Source organism: Phascolarctos cinereus, unplaced genomic scaffold (assembly GCF_003287225.1).
Source record: "Phascolarctos cinereus isolate Bilbo 61053 unplaced genomic scaffold, phaCin_HiC Scaffold_1;HRSCAF=81, whole genome shotgun sequence".
Classification (NCBI taxonomy): domain Eukaryota; kingdom Metazoa; phylum Chordata; class Mammalia; order Diprotodontia; family Phascolarctidae; genus Phascolarctos; species Phascolarctos cinereus.
In genome coordinates, this window is record NW_027555514.1 from 214,966,557 (window position 1) to 214,981,668 (window position 15,112).

Genomic DNA, 15,112 nt, shown 5'->3' on the forward strand with positions numbered 1-15,112 from the left:
TCTATCCACCACACCACCTAGCTGCCCCAAGAAATGTATGTTTTTGTGTATATTACATGTAGCACCCCTTCTGGGAGTAGCCAGGTGCATGTGCTATCTGCATATGTGTATGAGTATATATATGAACTCACTAATATATATTTGCACGTATGTTTGTGAGCATGTGCCTGCATGTGTACAAGTGCATGAAGGGTATGTGGATTTGTTTGTGTATTTTTGTGTATGTATATAACATTACACATTGTGTAATCCATATGTGAGTGTGCATGTGTGTTGTGTCTTGTATCTGTATATGTATGGGTGAATCTATGCATGTAATTTTGTGTGTGGATGCACATGTATCATGTATATATTTATATATGTGAGCAAACATGTGTATATCATTGTAGATTTATTTGTATGTTATGTAAATTTATGTGCATCTGATTATATATTTCTTCATGTCAGTATATAAATGTTAGTAAATGTGTATGTGTTTATACATTTATGTGATTATTTATGAATGGATGCAAATATGTATATCTGTATATAAAATATGTGAATACATGCATGTAGTTATTCCTATGTGTGTGGCAATGTGTTCACATACATGCATATGTTCATAGGCCTGCCTATGCATGTCTATGTGTGTTTTATGTGCATGTCTATGTACATATGTGTGAGTACATTGTTTGTATATTATCACGTTTTTATATATGAGTGACCATAGAATTGTGTATTTTAAATACTCAGAGACCAAGTTATATTGATCTTGCTGTTTATTGAAATATGGAGAAAGTCAAAAGAGTGAAAGAAAGATGAGAAAAGCCAATGGTATTTCTCAGCCTCTGCTTTGGTTATGAGAAAATAAAGACAAAAGATCCTTCCATGGATCTGAATTACATTTAATATAGCTGGAAGTGAACCAGGTAGGTTTAACCAAGGGATGACCAAGTCACTCCTGGCACTTTTTGCCCCTCTAGCCCAGAATCAGTAGGTGGCCAAGACAGGAGTTAGAAAAGGATGGTATTCACTGTCTGACTGCCGAGCCCCTGACATATCAGGACTAGTGGGTTCTAGGGTCCAAGAAGGCACAGGTTAGGTGACCAGAGGAGCTAAGAAGATCCAGAGAGAGGGAATTCCATGATTGCTGGAGTTCCAGCTGCAGTCTAGAGCATAGAAAAGGCAAGAGAGGTAGACATGAAGTGTGTTCAGGATGTGGTCAGTGTGGGCATAGCCATGGACCTGGGGGGCAAAAGAAAGAAACAAGAAAGAGGGGCAAGAAGTAAAAGAAGTAGTTTAGGAATCCAGTGTTGCCCCAGGACCAGGCAGATTCAGAAAAGGCTGAGGACTTAGGAAAACAAAAGAATTTTGGCTGATAGTGCCCCAGGACAAGCAGTTCAGGGCAGAGATGTGTAGCATGGAGGGCTGGAGCTGTGGTGACCAGTGAGGACAGTCAGCAGGAGAAAACGTTGCAGAGCATCTATCGGCTGGTTTTCCTGATGGGAGAACCCAGGCTAGAGGATTTGCTCAGGGTGTCCTTGTAGTCACCAACACTGGAACTTTGGTTCTTGCCATCCCTGGCCCGTGTGCTGCAGACTCCAGAGATACAGGACCCACTGGAAGCCACGTAGCTACCACTGACAGAGCTCGGAAGGTAGCCATAACCACTGCTTCCACTGGTACTGCTGATGACAGCTGCAAGTTGAGAGTCAGGTGTCAGTTTATCCCTGACACCCTGTCATATAGGATGTGTCCTTCCCCCACCACCTCCCACTCAACTCAGGGCCAGAATGAAGACATGTCTATATCACATTTGTAGAGTGCTCTAAGGTATATTAAAGATTTCCTTCACTACAACTTTGGGAGCTAAGGCATCTAAGTGTATTATACTCATCCAATACGTATGGAAACAAGCTCACAGAGAGTATGACCTGTTCAGGATCGTGCTAATAATTCTCAGAGCCAGGATCAGAGCCCTTTCAAGTTTCCACTGCAGCCCTCTCAAACCTGGGTTCACCCTTTAGAGGCCAGCTCACAAAGCAATATTTGACAGGGGAACTAGTTCAGGTTAAACATTCTCCTTTTCCCCAGGAAAGCATCCAAAGGATAGGCTTTCTTGGTCCTCAACTATCCAGTCTGTAACCATGGCCTTCTGATTATTCCTCTATAATAACCTGACCTCAACACTTTTCTGACCATTCCTCTGGCCTTGGCCTCTAGATGATAGAAAAACCTATTTGTTCTCCTAGATGGCTTCCTAGGCTCTGTCTCCATTCTCTCCTTTCCCTCCTGTAGCAACATAGTAATACTCTAGTGACTGTACTAGCCATAACTAAAACGTAATACCTGTTTAGCACTTTAACCTTTGCAAAGTGTTTATGTAGAAGTGGGTACTTCTACTTGACCAAAAATTCTCATGATGGTCTGGTGGACACAGCCCTGGACTGAGGTGATTTGAGTTTTTGTCCTGACTCTGCCTTTAACTAGCTGTTTGATCTTAAACAGTGACATACCTCTCTTTTTCTTTCAGTTTCTACATCAGCAAAATGAGAATAATACAATTTTCACTCCCCACCTCACAAGGTTCTGTGTCTATGATTATGGTCCCACAGTTTTTATAATTCAAGGTACTTACAGATGCTGACAGAGGATGGGAATTCTCCAGACATTCTGTAGAGGGAAAACAAAACAGGATAGGTCAGTCTTCCAACCAGCAGTCTCTTCTCCAAACCCTCCTTGGAGGATGAATAAAAGTCTGAGAAGTAATATTTACAACCCCCACCCTCTGGTGTGAGAAGTATCTGAATCACTCAGAATAGGTGACTTAACTACATATTGCTTTCAACACTATCATGACCAGATGGATCATTGGGTACCACTCCTGGAGCAGAGGGCCATTAATGTCCATTCAATAATGCATGTTACCTGTGTCACTCTCCAACCTCCTCATACACTCACTCTTCATCTCTCAGAATCTTCTCAGAATCTTTGTCTTCTTTCAAGGCTCAGCCCAGGTGCCACCTCTTCTAGGAACTCTTTCTTGATTTCCCACTCCCTCCACAGAAACCTCAATTTTTAGTATTCTCTACCTCCTCAATTTTACTTTCACTATCGTTATTTGTGCAAGTCCTATCACAGTGTTGTTATCATGGTTAAAGAACTGGACTTGGAGCCAGGAAGACCTGAGTTCAATTCCTGACTCTGATACATACTGGCTATCTAAGCTTGGGCAAGTACCATAACTTGTCAGTACTCTTGGCAACTCTCAAAGACTGTTCTAAGTTATAGAGAAGGTACATTGTTAAAAAAGAGCCTCCTCATCTAAGAGTTCCCCTTCCCAAACCCTCTATCACCTGAATAGTTTATTATATATTTAAGCCAGAAACTGCTTATTCTCGTCCTGATATCACTCAGACCTAGGATAGAGACTTGCACGTAGTAGTGCCTTGTATATGTTATGTTTGGTGAACCGAATTGAAAACTCCCATTTTTGGGAAAGTGTAGACATGACCCCAAAATTCCAAACCAATAAATCAAGATTCCCTGCCTCCCTTAGAAGTGTTCTAATGCCATTACCCTGAAAATCTGAATATCATCACCACCAGATTAGGGTGGATTTCCTTTTCTCATTCCTTTCTTCCTGAATTTAAAGTGTAGCACTAGTCTACAGATGGAAATTAGCCCTTACCTGCACTCTTCACTTTCCAGTAGCTTCTTGTAGGTGGCAATCTCAACATCGAGGGACAGCTTGACGCTCATCAGCTCCTGGTATTCCCGCAATAGGCGGGCCAGCTCCTCCTTGGCAGTGTGCAGGGCACCCTCCAGTTCATCCAGCTTGGCCCTGGCATCTTTCAGGGCACTGTCTCCTCGTTGCTCAGCATCTGCAATGGCCATCTCCAGGTTGGAGCACTGCAGAGATAGAATTCAAAGTGTCAGAAGATTTGGGAAGGTAGGAGGAAGGAGGAAGGAAGTATCCAACTCATCTTCTTGCCTTTGGGCAACCTCTCTTCCTTAACCATATTTCAGACTCCTAAAGATTTCTGCAGATAGAGATGCCAACAACCCCTTGAGATGACATTTTCTCATTTCTAATTTTCTTATTTCTCAGGTCAATAGACCTGAGGAATTCTTTAAAACAGCACTGGATTTGAAGCCAGATAGAGGGAATATTTGGTGAAAAGGTTCCAAGACTTGGAGGCAGAGGTCCTAGGTTTAAATCAGGTCTTAATACTACTACTTAGTACAGCATATTACTTGTGTGATCTTGGGTAAACTTCTCTGGGTCTTGGTTTCCTGTGAAATGAGGGACTGCACCAAATGCTATCTAAAGAATCTCCTAGCCTTAGATACTATTTTTAAAATACCTTTATTTGCTCCTGCTCAGATGGAAGCCTCTTTCCTCTTGTTCTGTCATTTGTGATGATTGACTTAGAGTAATGGCATGTTCAGGGCTTATCCCATCCTGATACTGAGCATTCTTCCAAACTAACCTTAACTCTAACCCTAAATTCCTGCCTGGAGTTCCCACCATTAAAGTTGGGCTTCAGTCTTCTCTGTAAAATTAGGAGTTAGATGAAATGGACCTAGATTTTCATGTACTAGGATTTTAGACCCACCACTAAGACTCTAGATTCACCTACTAGGATTCTAGATCCATGTACAGGGCTCTAGATTCATGTGCTAAGATTCTAAATCCATGTGCTGAGATCTCAGACTAACATGTTTGGATTCTAAATCCCCATGCAGGGTTCTAGATTCATGTGCTGGGATTGTAGATTCATGAGGTGGGATTCTAGATGGTAAGATCCTAGAGGACAGGTATTGTCTTAGTGTCAGATAGATAGATAGGTCTAGAGCCAGAAGGGTCCTCAGAAGCAATCTAGTCTAGCCCCCTCATATTACAAATCATAAAGTCATGGGTCATAGGACTGGAAAGGACCTTAGAGGACTTCCAATCCATTTCCCAATTTTACACATGAGGAAACTGAAGCCCATGGCATTTAAGTGACATGTCAAATGTCATACAGGTAGTAAGCATCAGAAGCAGAATTTGAACACAGGATTTTTACTTCCAAGTCAGTCATCTTTCTGTTGTACTACCTTGTCTCCTTATACATCTCTTATATGTCATCTCAGAGCCCAGCACAAGCCAGAATACATAGTAAGCATTCAATAAATACGGAAGAAAAGAAGAAAGAAAGGAAGGAAGGAAGGAAGGAAGGAAGGAAGGAAGGAAGGAAGGAAGGAAGGAAGGAAGGAAGGAAGGAAGGAAGGAAGAAGGAAGGAAGGAGATCTCTGCATGTGTGGCACCCTCCATCAATAATTTGAAGTTATACATCTCCCTCCTTGATCTTCTCAAATCCACATGTAAAAAGTAGCCCCTAAAGATGTTTAGCTCCACACTATTTGAGCCCCTGACTTCACTGACCCATTCTTTGTTGAGTAAGAGATGCAGGACACTGATTATTAGAGCCCCACTCCTCCCCCACCGCAACTGACCATTGGACCAGAGTCAGCCAATCCACCTCACCTGCTTCTTCACGTTCTCAATCTCTGAACGAAGCCTCTGGATGAGCCGGCTCAATTCTGAGATCTCATTCTTGGTTTGTTTGAGGTCGTCTCCATGCCTGCCGGCCACCAACTGCAGTTCCTGGAACTTGGGACCGCAAAATAGAACTCATTGACAACACATTCTTCTTGCTCCTTCTCTCTCCCTAGAATGAGGAACTGAACCCTATGCTCTCCTCCCTCTTCCATCTTTGGAGTTATGGGGTTCACATTATATGGATTAGCACCAGCTTTGAAAACAAACTAGGGGCAAAGCCTAATAAAAATGGAATCTAGGTCCAGCAGAAAGAGACTCCTTGGGACATTCAGATAAAATCTGGGCAAAATTTGAAGGTCCAATAGGATTTGGAAATTCTCTTTTGAGACTAAGTCAAACTGTAAAGGACAATTTCAAACCTTGCTCCTGACCTTTATTCAGACTGTTGCCTATGCCTGCAATGCTACCCTTTTAACTTGTTGGATTTTTGTCCATCCTTTAAAACCCAGCCTAAATGTCACCAACTCCTCCAGGAAGCCTTCCTTAATCCCCCTAGTTAGGAACAGCCACGATCCTTGGACATCACATAGCATTTTTTCTGTTCCTTTTTCTTATCACATAATAGTTTGTGTTTTAGCTCTCTGGGTGAGTTTCTTTCCCCACTAGCTCCATAAGGGCAGGGAGAGTGTCTTATGTAAACACCATATATCTGTCAGTTCCTAGCATGGCACTCTGAACACAATAAAAATGCTTAACAAATGTTGATTGAATTGAATTGAAGCTTATTCTCTGGTTCATCTCTGATCAGTGGCTTCTGTCTGATTTTCAGCACTTTGATTCTCCATGACTGTTAGAAGTCAAGGAATGTTTCTCAAATCTCCAGAATCCTAAATTCATTGCTCCCTCCCACAAAATGTTAGAAACCTTGCTCTTCAGGCTAGAGAGATCTACATGATGCTGTGTTATAGGGGAGAGATTAATGTTTCTAGGGATTATTGGTGACTTGCAGCGGGTGTGATATGGCAGAAAGGCAGCTCAAACCCTCTCCTCTTACCCCTAGGAAATGTTAGGATGCTCCTCAGATCACATGCCTCTATGCTCACTGAAGCCAGTGCTCCTTGGAGCCACCCCCAGCCTCACCTTGGTCTGGTACAAGTTCTCAGCATCAGTCTTGCTCTTCATGGCAATCTCCTCATACTTGTCTCTGACTTCATCGATGATGCTATCCAAGTTCAGGTCTCGGTTATTGTCCATGGAGAGGATAACAGATGTGTCACTGATGTGGGACTGGATCTGAGCAATCTCCTACCATGGGTACAAAGACAGCCTCAGAATGAGAGCCCTCTTATGGGCCAAGGTTGGAACAAATTCCTGGAAGCAATTTTCCTTCTTCCCCACAAAAGTTCAAAAAGTATGCTTTGCCCAAAAGGCCATTGGTCTAATTCTTCATTGCCTTCAAAGAGCCCTGCTCCTCAGCCCCTATTCTTCTCCCATCATTAGAGTAGAAATATTTCTCCAAGCCTGTCAAGTATACATTTTGTTCAGGAAACCAGATCTCTGGACAGTGTCTAAAGATACACCCAGTCCCAAAGTCCACAACCTTGGTGTCACCCTTGACTCCTCACTCCACATATCCAATCATTTGCCAAATCCTGTCATCTCTACTTCCACATGTCTGGAATCTGTCCCCTCCTCTGTAGTCTCATACTCTTGTAGCTCTGACACTCAATCACTTCACCTAGATGACTGTAATAGTCTCCTGGACTACTTGAATTAGTCTCCTTGCTGAAGTCTCTCCCTTCTCCAATTCATCCTCTGCCCTATTGCCAAAGAAATTTTCCTAAAGTGCAGGTCTAACCATGTCCCTCCCCTACTCAATAAACTCCAGGGGCTCCCTATGGTGATCAAGCATTATTTCATCTTTGTCTCACCTTTTTAAAATTTCTACCTTTATGTATGATTGATAAAAATGCACATTATCATTATAATAGCATATTATATAATGCATAAATAAGTAAATTACATATTTATAAATGTGTATATATACACATATATGTGTGTGTATGCACAAACACACACACACACACCATATATTGAGCATACATGCTCAAAAAAAATTTGATGGGGATATGTGATTTTTTAAAAACTGCTTAGAGACCCCTGTTCTAGTATATTGGCTGATTTGTATGTGTGCTTCCATCACTCTACCTTCAGTTGTTAAGTTTCCTGAAAGCAGGTTCTATGTTCTAGCTGTCTTTGTAACTCTGGCATCCAGCACAACATAGTACATGGGAAACCTCATTGATCATCAAGTACATACTTGAAAGAATCCCTTCCATAAGATCCCTGAGAAGGGTCATTCAGCTACTCATTTCACTTGGAGATAGTTCTGATTATTAGGAAGATTTTCCTTGTTACAAACTAGAATCTACTTCCCCTCAATCTACTGCTCCTCATTCAGCTTGGTGGCTAAGTGTCAGAGAAATGAGAACTCTCAAGGATATTGTCTGCAATGAAAACTTACCGCTTCAAACAGACACTTCAGGAACTTGGTCTCTTGGTCCAGGGATTCTACCTTGGCTTGCAGTTCTACTTTATTCGTGTAAGCAGCATCCACATCCTAGGGGAGACACCCCCCCCAAAAAAAACATACTCCAATTACTGCCTGTTCTTCATAGAAAAGTAGGAGAGACTTCTCCTCAAGCTCCAGTCACCAAGTATCAAGAGGGAGAACTAGGCTCCTTTCTCCAGTGCTAGGTTGCAAAGGAGGAAACTGAAGGATCTCCAGGAAATGGTAGATGTCCTCTAGCAACCACATACACATCATGGCATAGTGGAAAAGCATAAGGCTCTAAAGACAAGGAATCTGGATTTGACAGGACAGCTCTTCCGAAAGGGTGTCCCCAGCTGCCTTCTTAATGTTACTGATAGTTTAGAAGTCCCTCCTGCAGTCTGATCTATGTCCTTGCTGCAATGGAAACCCCTTTCCTTTGGTTCTCAGGGAAGATTTGCCTAGGCAACCTAGGGTACAGGTCCTTACTATCATGTGTGTCATGGGCCCCCTTTGATAGTCTGTTGAAGCCTATGAACCCTTTCTCAGAATAATGTTTTAAATACTTGTACAAAATGCTAAATTTCAGTTAGAGGTTAGTAAAAATAAATATGTATTTTTTTTCCCATCCAAGTTCATAGATCCCCTGAAATCTATTCATGGACTCCAGATTAATCCTTGCTTTAGGGCAATCATCATCTGCTTGAAAATATTTCTGAAGTCCTCCTTCACCTCCACCTCCCCTAAGAGCTTTCTCTCTTCTGGAATTTTCATCATGATCTCTTCCACCTCTAGTCCTCGTTGGTCTTGAAATAGCTCGTAGCAAGTGACAGTAAAGAGTGGAAAGATGGCAACCCACCCAAGGCTTCAGAAGCCTCTACAACTCACCTTCTTGAGCAGCACAAATTCATTTTCTGTAGCTGTTCGCCTGTTGATCTCCTCCTCATACCTGAAAGAGGGATAGCTGATCAGTGAATATACTTTTGTTGTTGTTGTTCAGCTGTGTTCAGTAGTGTCCAACTCTTCATGACCCCATTTGGGGTTTTTCTTGGCAAAAGTACTAGAATGGTTTGCCATTTCCTTTTCCAGATCATTTTTACAGATGAGGAAACTGAGGCAAATAAGGTTAAGTGACTTGCCCAAGGTCACACAGCTAGCAAATGTCTGAATCAGATTTGAACTCATGGAAAGGGAGTCTTCCTGGCTCCAGGCTCAGCACTCTATCCAATTACACCACCTAGTTAGCTGCTCCTATATACTTTCTAGAATGTCCTTATGTGCAGAGCCCTACCTATATCCCTCAAAGGAGACACAAAAGGAAGAGGAAACCAGGGCTCTGTACTCACAACAAAAGGAATATTATTAGTAGTATAAATAAGTCTAGACCAGCATCCTACATCATATGCCACAATAAGTTTCAAATGGTCCCTCAACTTAAATCAGTGGGCTACATCAGAAAAAAAGATTGAAGGAAAGTTGATGAAGATATCTTCAATTCCTATGGCTAGAGGAGAATTCTTAATCAAATAAGGGTTAGAGATCACAAAAGGTAAAATAGATATTTTTGATTACATTAAATTAAAAGGTTTTTGCAGGAACAAAATCAATGCAGCTAAGATCTAAAAAAAAGGAAACTCATTTGAGAAAAAAAAAATGGTTTTTCTTCAAATTCTCTGATAAAGGTATGAAATCCAAGCCATGTAGAGAATTTAGACAAATATAAAGTACCAAGAACCACTTCTCAATAAGTTATGAACTCAATAATAATATGAACAAGTAGTTTTTAAAAGGAGAATTGCAAGCTATTAACAACCATAGGAAAGATTACTTCAAGCCGCAAATAATAAGAGAAATGCAAATCACAACAACTCTGAAGTTTACCTGACACTCAGAAAATTGGAAAAGATGGTAAAAAAGAAGAAGAAATAGTACTAGAAAGTCCACGGGGAAACAGAAACACAGATTGGTGAATTGGCCCAACCATTCTATAAGACTATTTGGAATTATTTTTAAAACCAAGTGCTGAGGGGAACATATTAAAATGTCTAGACCCTTTGAACCAAAGATTCCACTGCTAGGCATCTACCCCTAAGGAATTCAAAGACAGAAACCAAAGTCCCCTGTATACAAAAGTATCAGAGTGAGTAACATTTTTTGTGATTGCAAAAAAGTGGAAACAAAATGATGACTATCGACTAAGGAATTATTGTACATAATTCCAAATTATGGTACGTGACTACAATGGAATATTATAATGCAGAACTAATGGTAAATATGACAATTCAAATGCTCGTCTCATGCTACTTCTCTGCCTTATGATCATCCAGGTTCTAGGTGTAGGCGAAGTACAGAAATGGTCATAACAACCACCACGCAACAGGTATGATACACACACACACATACATACATATATGCGTATGTACCTATATGTATATGTATGTGTGTGTGTCCCTATGTCAGACTAGGGCAGTCCTTCTAGGAATTGCTGGCATCCTATATGATGTTACTAAGGGATTAACACTAGGGGCATACTAGCCTTCTCCCCAACCCCTAAACTTCAAGCTCAAGCTTCTCTTGCAGAAACTGATGAAAAAGCCCTGACATGGCCCAATTCTGTAGGATGCCAATTTGGTCTCTGGGGTCCAGGCACCCAGTCCCCAGGGATCACCTCTCTTCTCACCTCTTCTTGTAGTCCTCCACAACATCGCGCAAGTTCCTCAGCTCAGAGTCCAGTCTCACCCTGTCCCCTGACAGGGCCTCCAGCTGCCTCCTCAGGTTGCCAATGTGGCCCTCATAAATGGGCTCCAGGTTGTTCTTGCAGTTACTCAGGTCCAGCTGCTGCAGCAAGTTCCACTTGGTCTCCAGGACCTGGTTCTGTTGTTCTAGGAACCGCACCTAGAACCCAACCCCAGAAGTTAGAACCTAATTGAAGAGATTCCATTCACCTAGATTGTGAGGGTGGCTGAAACAAACAAGGTGATAACCCCAATCCCTCAAAATACCATGTGCCTCTCTTTAACTTCTGGAGCAGAGAATACCTTAGTTTGGTCAGTGCTCAAGTCTCTGTAGTCCTGGGATGCTTGGGTAGTTTAAATTCATTGGTGATTCCCACATGTCATTTTGCTATTAGTTTTAGTTCCCCTGTCATGTAAAACAGATAGATTGAGACTTCCCTGCCTCTCTTTTCCTTTAGCAAAGGTCAAAGGATGAAAGAAAGGAGGAGAGCACTTTGACTTTGGAATATTTGGATTGTATCATGTTTTTTGGTTTGGTTTCTTTTCTATTAGAGGCACTAAAAGTACACTAGGAGACACATAGATAGTGGAGCTGGAGATTAGAGGTGAGCTTCAGCCTAGAATTCAACATTGGTATTAGTCAATTTGCTCCCCTGGGACTCAGTTTCCCAGCTGTAAAATGAGGGGATTAGTCTAGATGGTTTCTTTTAGATCATTTCTAGTATTCTTACCTTGTCTATGATTAAAAATAATTTACAAAATGTCTAATCTTCACATAGATGATCAGGAGTTTATTTTGGTAGTCATAGTTTTAGAGCTGGAAGAGACCTTGTAGGTAACCTGGTCTAATGCTTTCATTGCATGGATGAGAAACAGAAGCCCAGAAAATTGAATCAAGGGCATAGTCAAAGAGCTGGAAGTCAGCTCAGGTCAGAAATCCAGATCTCTTTCCATTGGACAACACTGCCCCTCTTTCCATGCCACTCAATCCACCAAGTATTCTATTTCCTGAACTCCCGAGGGAACTTCTCCAGCTGCTGAAAACCAACCACAAAGACAACTAGACCCAAGGTAAGCTATGCTCCAAGGACTAATAGATTCCACAGTGTTAAGTGTCTGACTTGCTGGGAACATCTGGATGATGAACTGAAGCTGAAATCCTTGCCAGTTGTCTGGTCTGGAGGATGCACATCCTGTATCAGAGGTGTACCCTCTGTTGTCCAGCAAAAATAACTCAGGGATTGTCTGTTCCTCTGGATCATCCCCTGGCCTAGCTTCCCTCTCTTAATGTGGAAATGAGAGAGGTGTGAAGGTTCACTTTCTTGATACTCAGACCTTCCTGCCTCCATAGGGTTTTCCCCACACAAGTAGCTTGCTACACTTCCAATCCTGAGCTCCCAGTGCAGAACGAGGACACCTCCAGATCCCTCACTAGTTGGCTATGGGAGTAGTGCTGAGGCCGACCCACAGGCAGTGAGCTTACCAACAAAAGTAAGAAACTAGGATTCCACACAATTCAGGAAGCTGGTGCTGGCAAAGTTCAGATTAAGTTTAGAGATAGACCAATGGATGACCTCTGGACCTACATCTTCTATCCTGACTTGCACGTTATTGCAAAGGCCTGTTACTATGAGGTGGAGGCAGCTGGTGCTGCTGAGATTGGAGTCAGGAACATCACAGTTCAATTCTGATCTCAAACACTTACTGGCTATATGATCCTGGGGAAGTCACTTAATTTGAGTTTACCTGCTTCCTAAGATGTAAAATGAGGAGAGTAATGACACCCACCTCCCAGAGTTGTTGTGAGAAGAAAATGGGATGATATTTGTAAAAAGTATTTTGCACAGTGCCTGACACATACTGGGTGCTATACAAATGCTTATTCCCTCCCCCTTCTCTGGCAAAAGGAAAGGAGCCCTGTCTGGAAGGCAAAAGACCAGGCTTCCCATGCCTTCTCCCCTAGCAGCGTGACAAGTCATTAAGCACTCATAGTCCCAACTGCAAAAATATAGACTATGATACCTGCCTGAAGGCAGGGGAATAGTTAGACCAGATGACTTTCTATAGTCATTTATAGCAGATACTTTACTCTTCTTCAAAGTCCCCTTACCCCTTACCCTTCCATGAGGTCATATCTAATTCAATGAAACTCATGCTCCATGAAAGGGTCATTCCAGGAATGATGGTGCTTGAGAAGTACACATGGCTGGAATCCTAGGTTCCACGGAAGAAGACATAGTCAGAAAGAGGGAGAAGGTCCCAATGCTCCCTTGATTTTTCTAGCAAGGCTATAGACAGAATTGTTTCTCATGCACTTTTCTCTACAATGGCCCAGGAGCTGAATCATGGCATCGAGAGAAACCTTAAGATTAAGGTCTGCATTTCTTTTTCCCCTCATCTCTCCCCTTCTTGGTTCTCATGACAAGGTTTTGTCCAGGACCTGAGATAACCTAGCAGATCTAGCTTTTATATTCTCCCTAGGAAGACTTTTCATAAAAACAACAAGAAAAAACTCAGTAAATTCACTTTGTTGCTGGGACACATGTTTTGATTAAATGCAGCAACTGCTCCTTTGTTTGGGAAGTCCCTCCAAAAATTTAACTTTAGACCTTCCTCTATAACTGAAAAAATGTTTCAAAAGCTAGTCACTCTCCATTACCCCCAACCTCTATCAAACTCACCTTATCGATGAAAGAGGCAAACTTATTGTTGAGGGCTTTCATCTGCTCCCGTTCCTGGGTTCTCACTCTCTGGATCTCCGGGTCTAGCTCCACATTGAGTGGAGCCAAGAGGTTCTCATTAACAGTCACCTGGTGAATGCCCCCGGGTGGGCACACTGATGGGCACACAGGTCCTAGGGCCACACTGCCAAACATGCTGCCAGCAAAGCCACTTGGTCGGCCCCTGCCCAAACCATAAGTCCCATTCAGTCCATTTCCCCCAGCCATGTTGAATGAGATATTCCGGGTCCCTCGGAGGCTGTAGAGGCTTCGACTGCCAAAGTTTCCCCCAAGCCCTTTGCTTCTTGCCTGGTAAGAGGACGAGCTACCCAGTTTGCTGCTGGTAACCCCGGAGAGCACAGCTGAGCAGCCGCTGAAGCCTCCTTTGGCATAGACTCCTGGTTTGCAGTTGAATTGGCGGCTCATGTTGCTGGTGGAGATGGCGCTGAGATGCAGCAGGAGGAAAGCAAAGCCTGAGAGTCCCAGTCCAGTGGTGTGAGGGATAACCGCCTATCCCCTTATATGTGTTTGACACCCAGGCTAGCACTCTAAAGGGGCAGTCCAGGCATTAATTCATGGGTTTGGTTTGCCTGGAAGCAAGAAATCATTTTCTCTCTGCTGAGCCTCCCCATCTCTGAAACAACATGAAACATTCAAATTGCTGGGCTTGCAAGCCTTGCTCATATAATTTGGGTCTTATCTAATTAACTTGCTGTCATAGAGTAATTAGCCCAGAGACCAATTCTCCTCCAAGGGAGTTGGGTTAAGGGGATGAACTTGTTGCTTTTTCCTCCTGGTTGTTCTTTTCCAGCTCCTTAGCTCCTTCTCTGGGTGATGGGGGACAGAGGCACTGGTCTACTGGCAGCCTCAGCCTTGGTGAGGTGAATTCACTCTGTCACTGTGGGGTGACTTCCCCTAAGCAGGCTAGGTAGGCCATTCCCCAGGACAGCAAGCTTCTGAACAGAGGTTCAAGCATCCGAACCACTGAGAAAATGCCAGTTGTTCAAGCTTACCCTCTACTGCCCCTAGAAAAATGCCCCGTTATCATTTGGGGAAAATGAGGAATCCTCATCTATCTCCTGGTTGTTGAGTGATAAGGAGACAGCAGCTTGGCATGGTGGAAAGAGCTCTAATTGAAAGTCAGAAAGGATTACTTTGGATTCTAATTCTGTTATTTATATAACTTAAACAAATCACTTAACCTCTGTGGGCCTCAGTTTCCTCATCTAAGTGAGTTGGACTACGTAAAGGGTTCTATGAAAAGTTCTTAACCTGTGATGTGGAAATTTTTTTTTTTTTCCAAATATTTTGAAATTTTTTTTTCAATATAATTGGTTTCATTTGTAAAGGAATTGGATGTATGGGGTGTATGAGGTGTTCAAGGAGAACCAGCACTTATAGTATGAGGGCTTGCTGAGCCCTTTTTAGGGCTGCCCATTTCGACTTTGGTGTCCGCCTTCACTCATCTCTCACCTATGGCTCCAAGGAGCTGTAGCATGCATAGAAGCCATGCCCTGACAAAACCATCTTGGCAGACGAGCTACAAAAGTTGAGGGTAGCCAAGAGGCCTCATGGTGGT

At 42.6% G+C, this 15,112-nt stretch overlaps 1 protein-coding gene across 1 annotated transcript; it reads right to left on the bottom strand.

The window, feature by feature from the left end:
- Positions 1-1,462: 1,462 nt before the first annotated feature.
- Positions 1,463-13,959, bottom strand: LOC110194104 (keratin, type II cytoskeletal 71-like). The gene is made up of 9 exons (XM_020966264.1): positions 13,495-13,959; positions 10,759-10,973; positions 8,967-9,027; positions 8,052-8,147; positions 6,668-6,832; positions 5,513-5,638; positions 3,671-3,891; positions 2,618-2,652; positions 1,463-1,677 (listed from the first exon to the last, which is right to left on the bottom strand). Exons 1-9 carry the CDS (start codon positions 13,957-13,959, stop codon positions 1,463-1,465), a joined length of 1,599 nt encoding a protein of 532 aa, XP_020821923.1.
- Between the last annotated feature and the right edge of the window lie 1,153 nt (positions 13,960-15,112).

Bases quoted from the DNA above. Each gene is read 5' to 3' on its own strand.
- LOC110194104 (XM_020966264.1), bottom strand. From the start codon at position 13,959: ATGAGCCGCCAATTCAACTGCAAACCAGGAGTCTATGCCAAAGGAGGC. The intron at 9,028-10,758 runs GTGAGAAGAGAG...TCCCTCTTTCAG, and splicing joins GTGGAGGACTACAAGAAGAG to GTATGAGGAGGAGATCAACA. The intron at 5,639-6,667 runs GTGAGGCTGGGG...TGCGGTCCCAAG, and splicing joins AGAACTTGTACCAGACCAAG to TTCCAGGAACTGCAGTTGGT.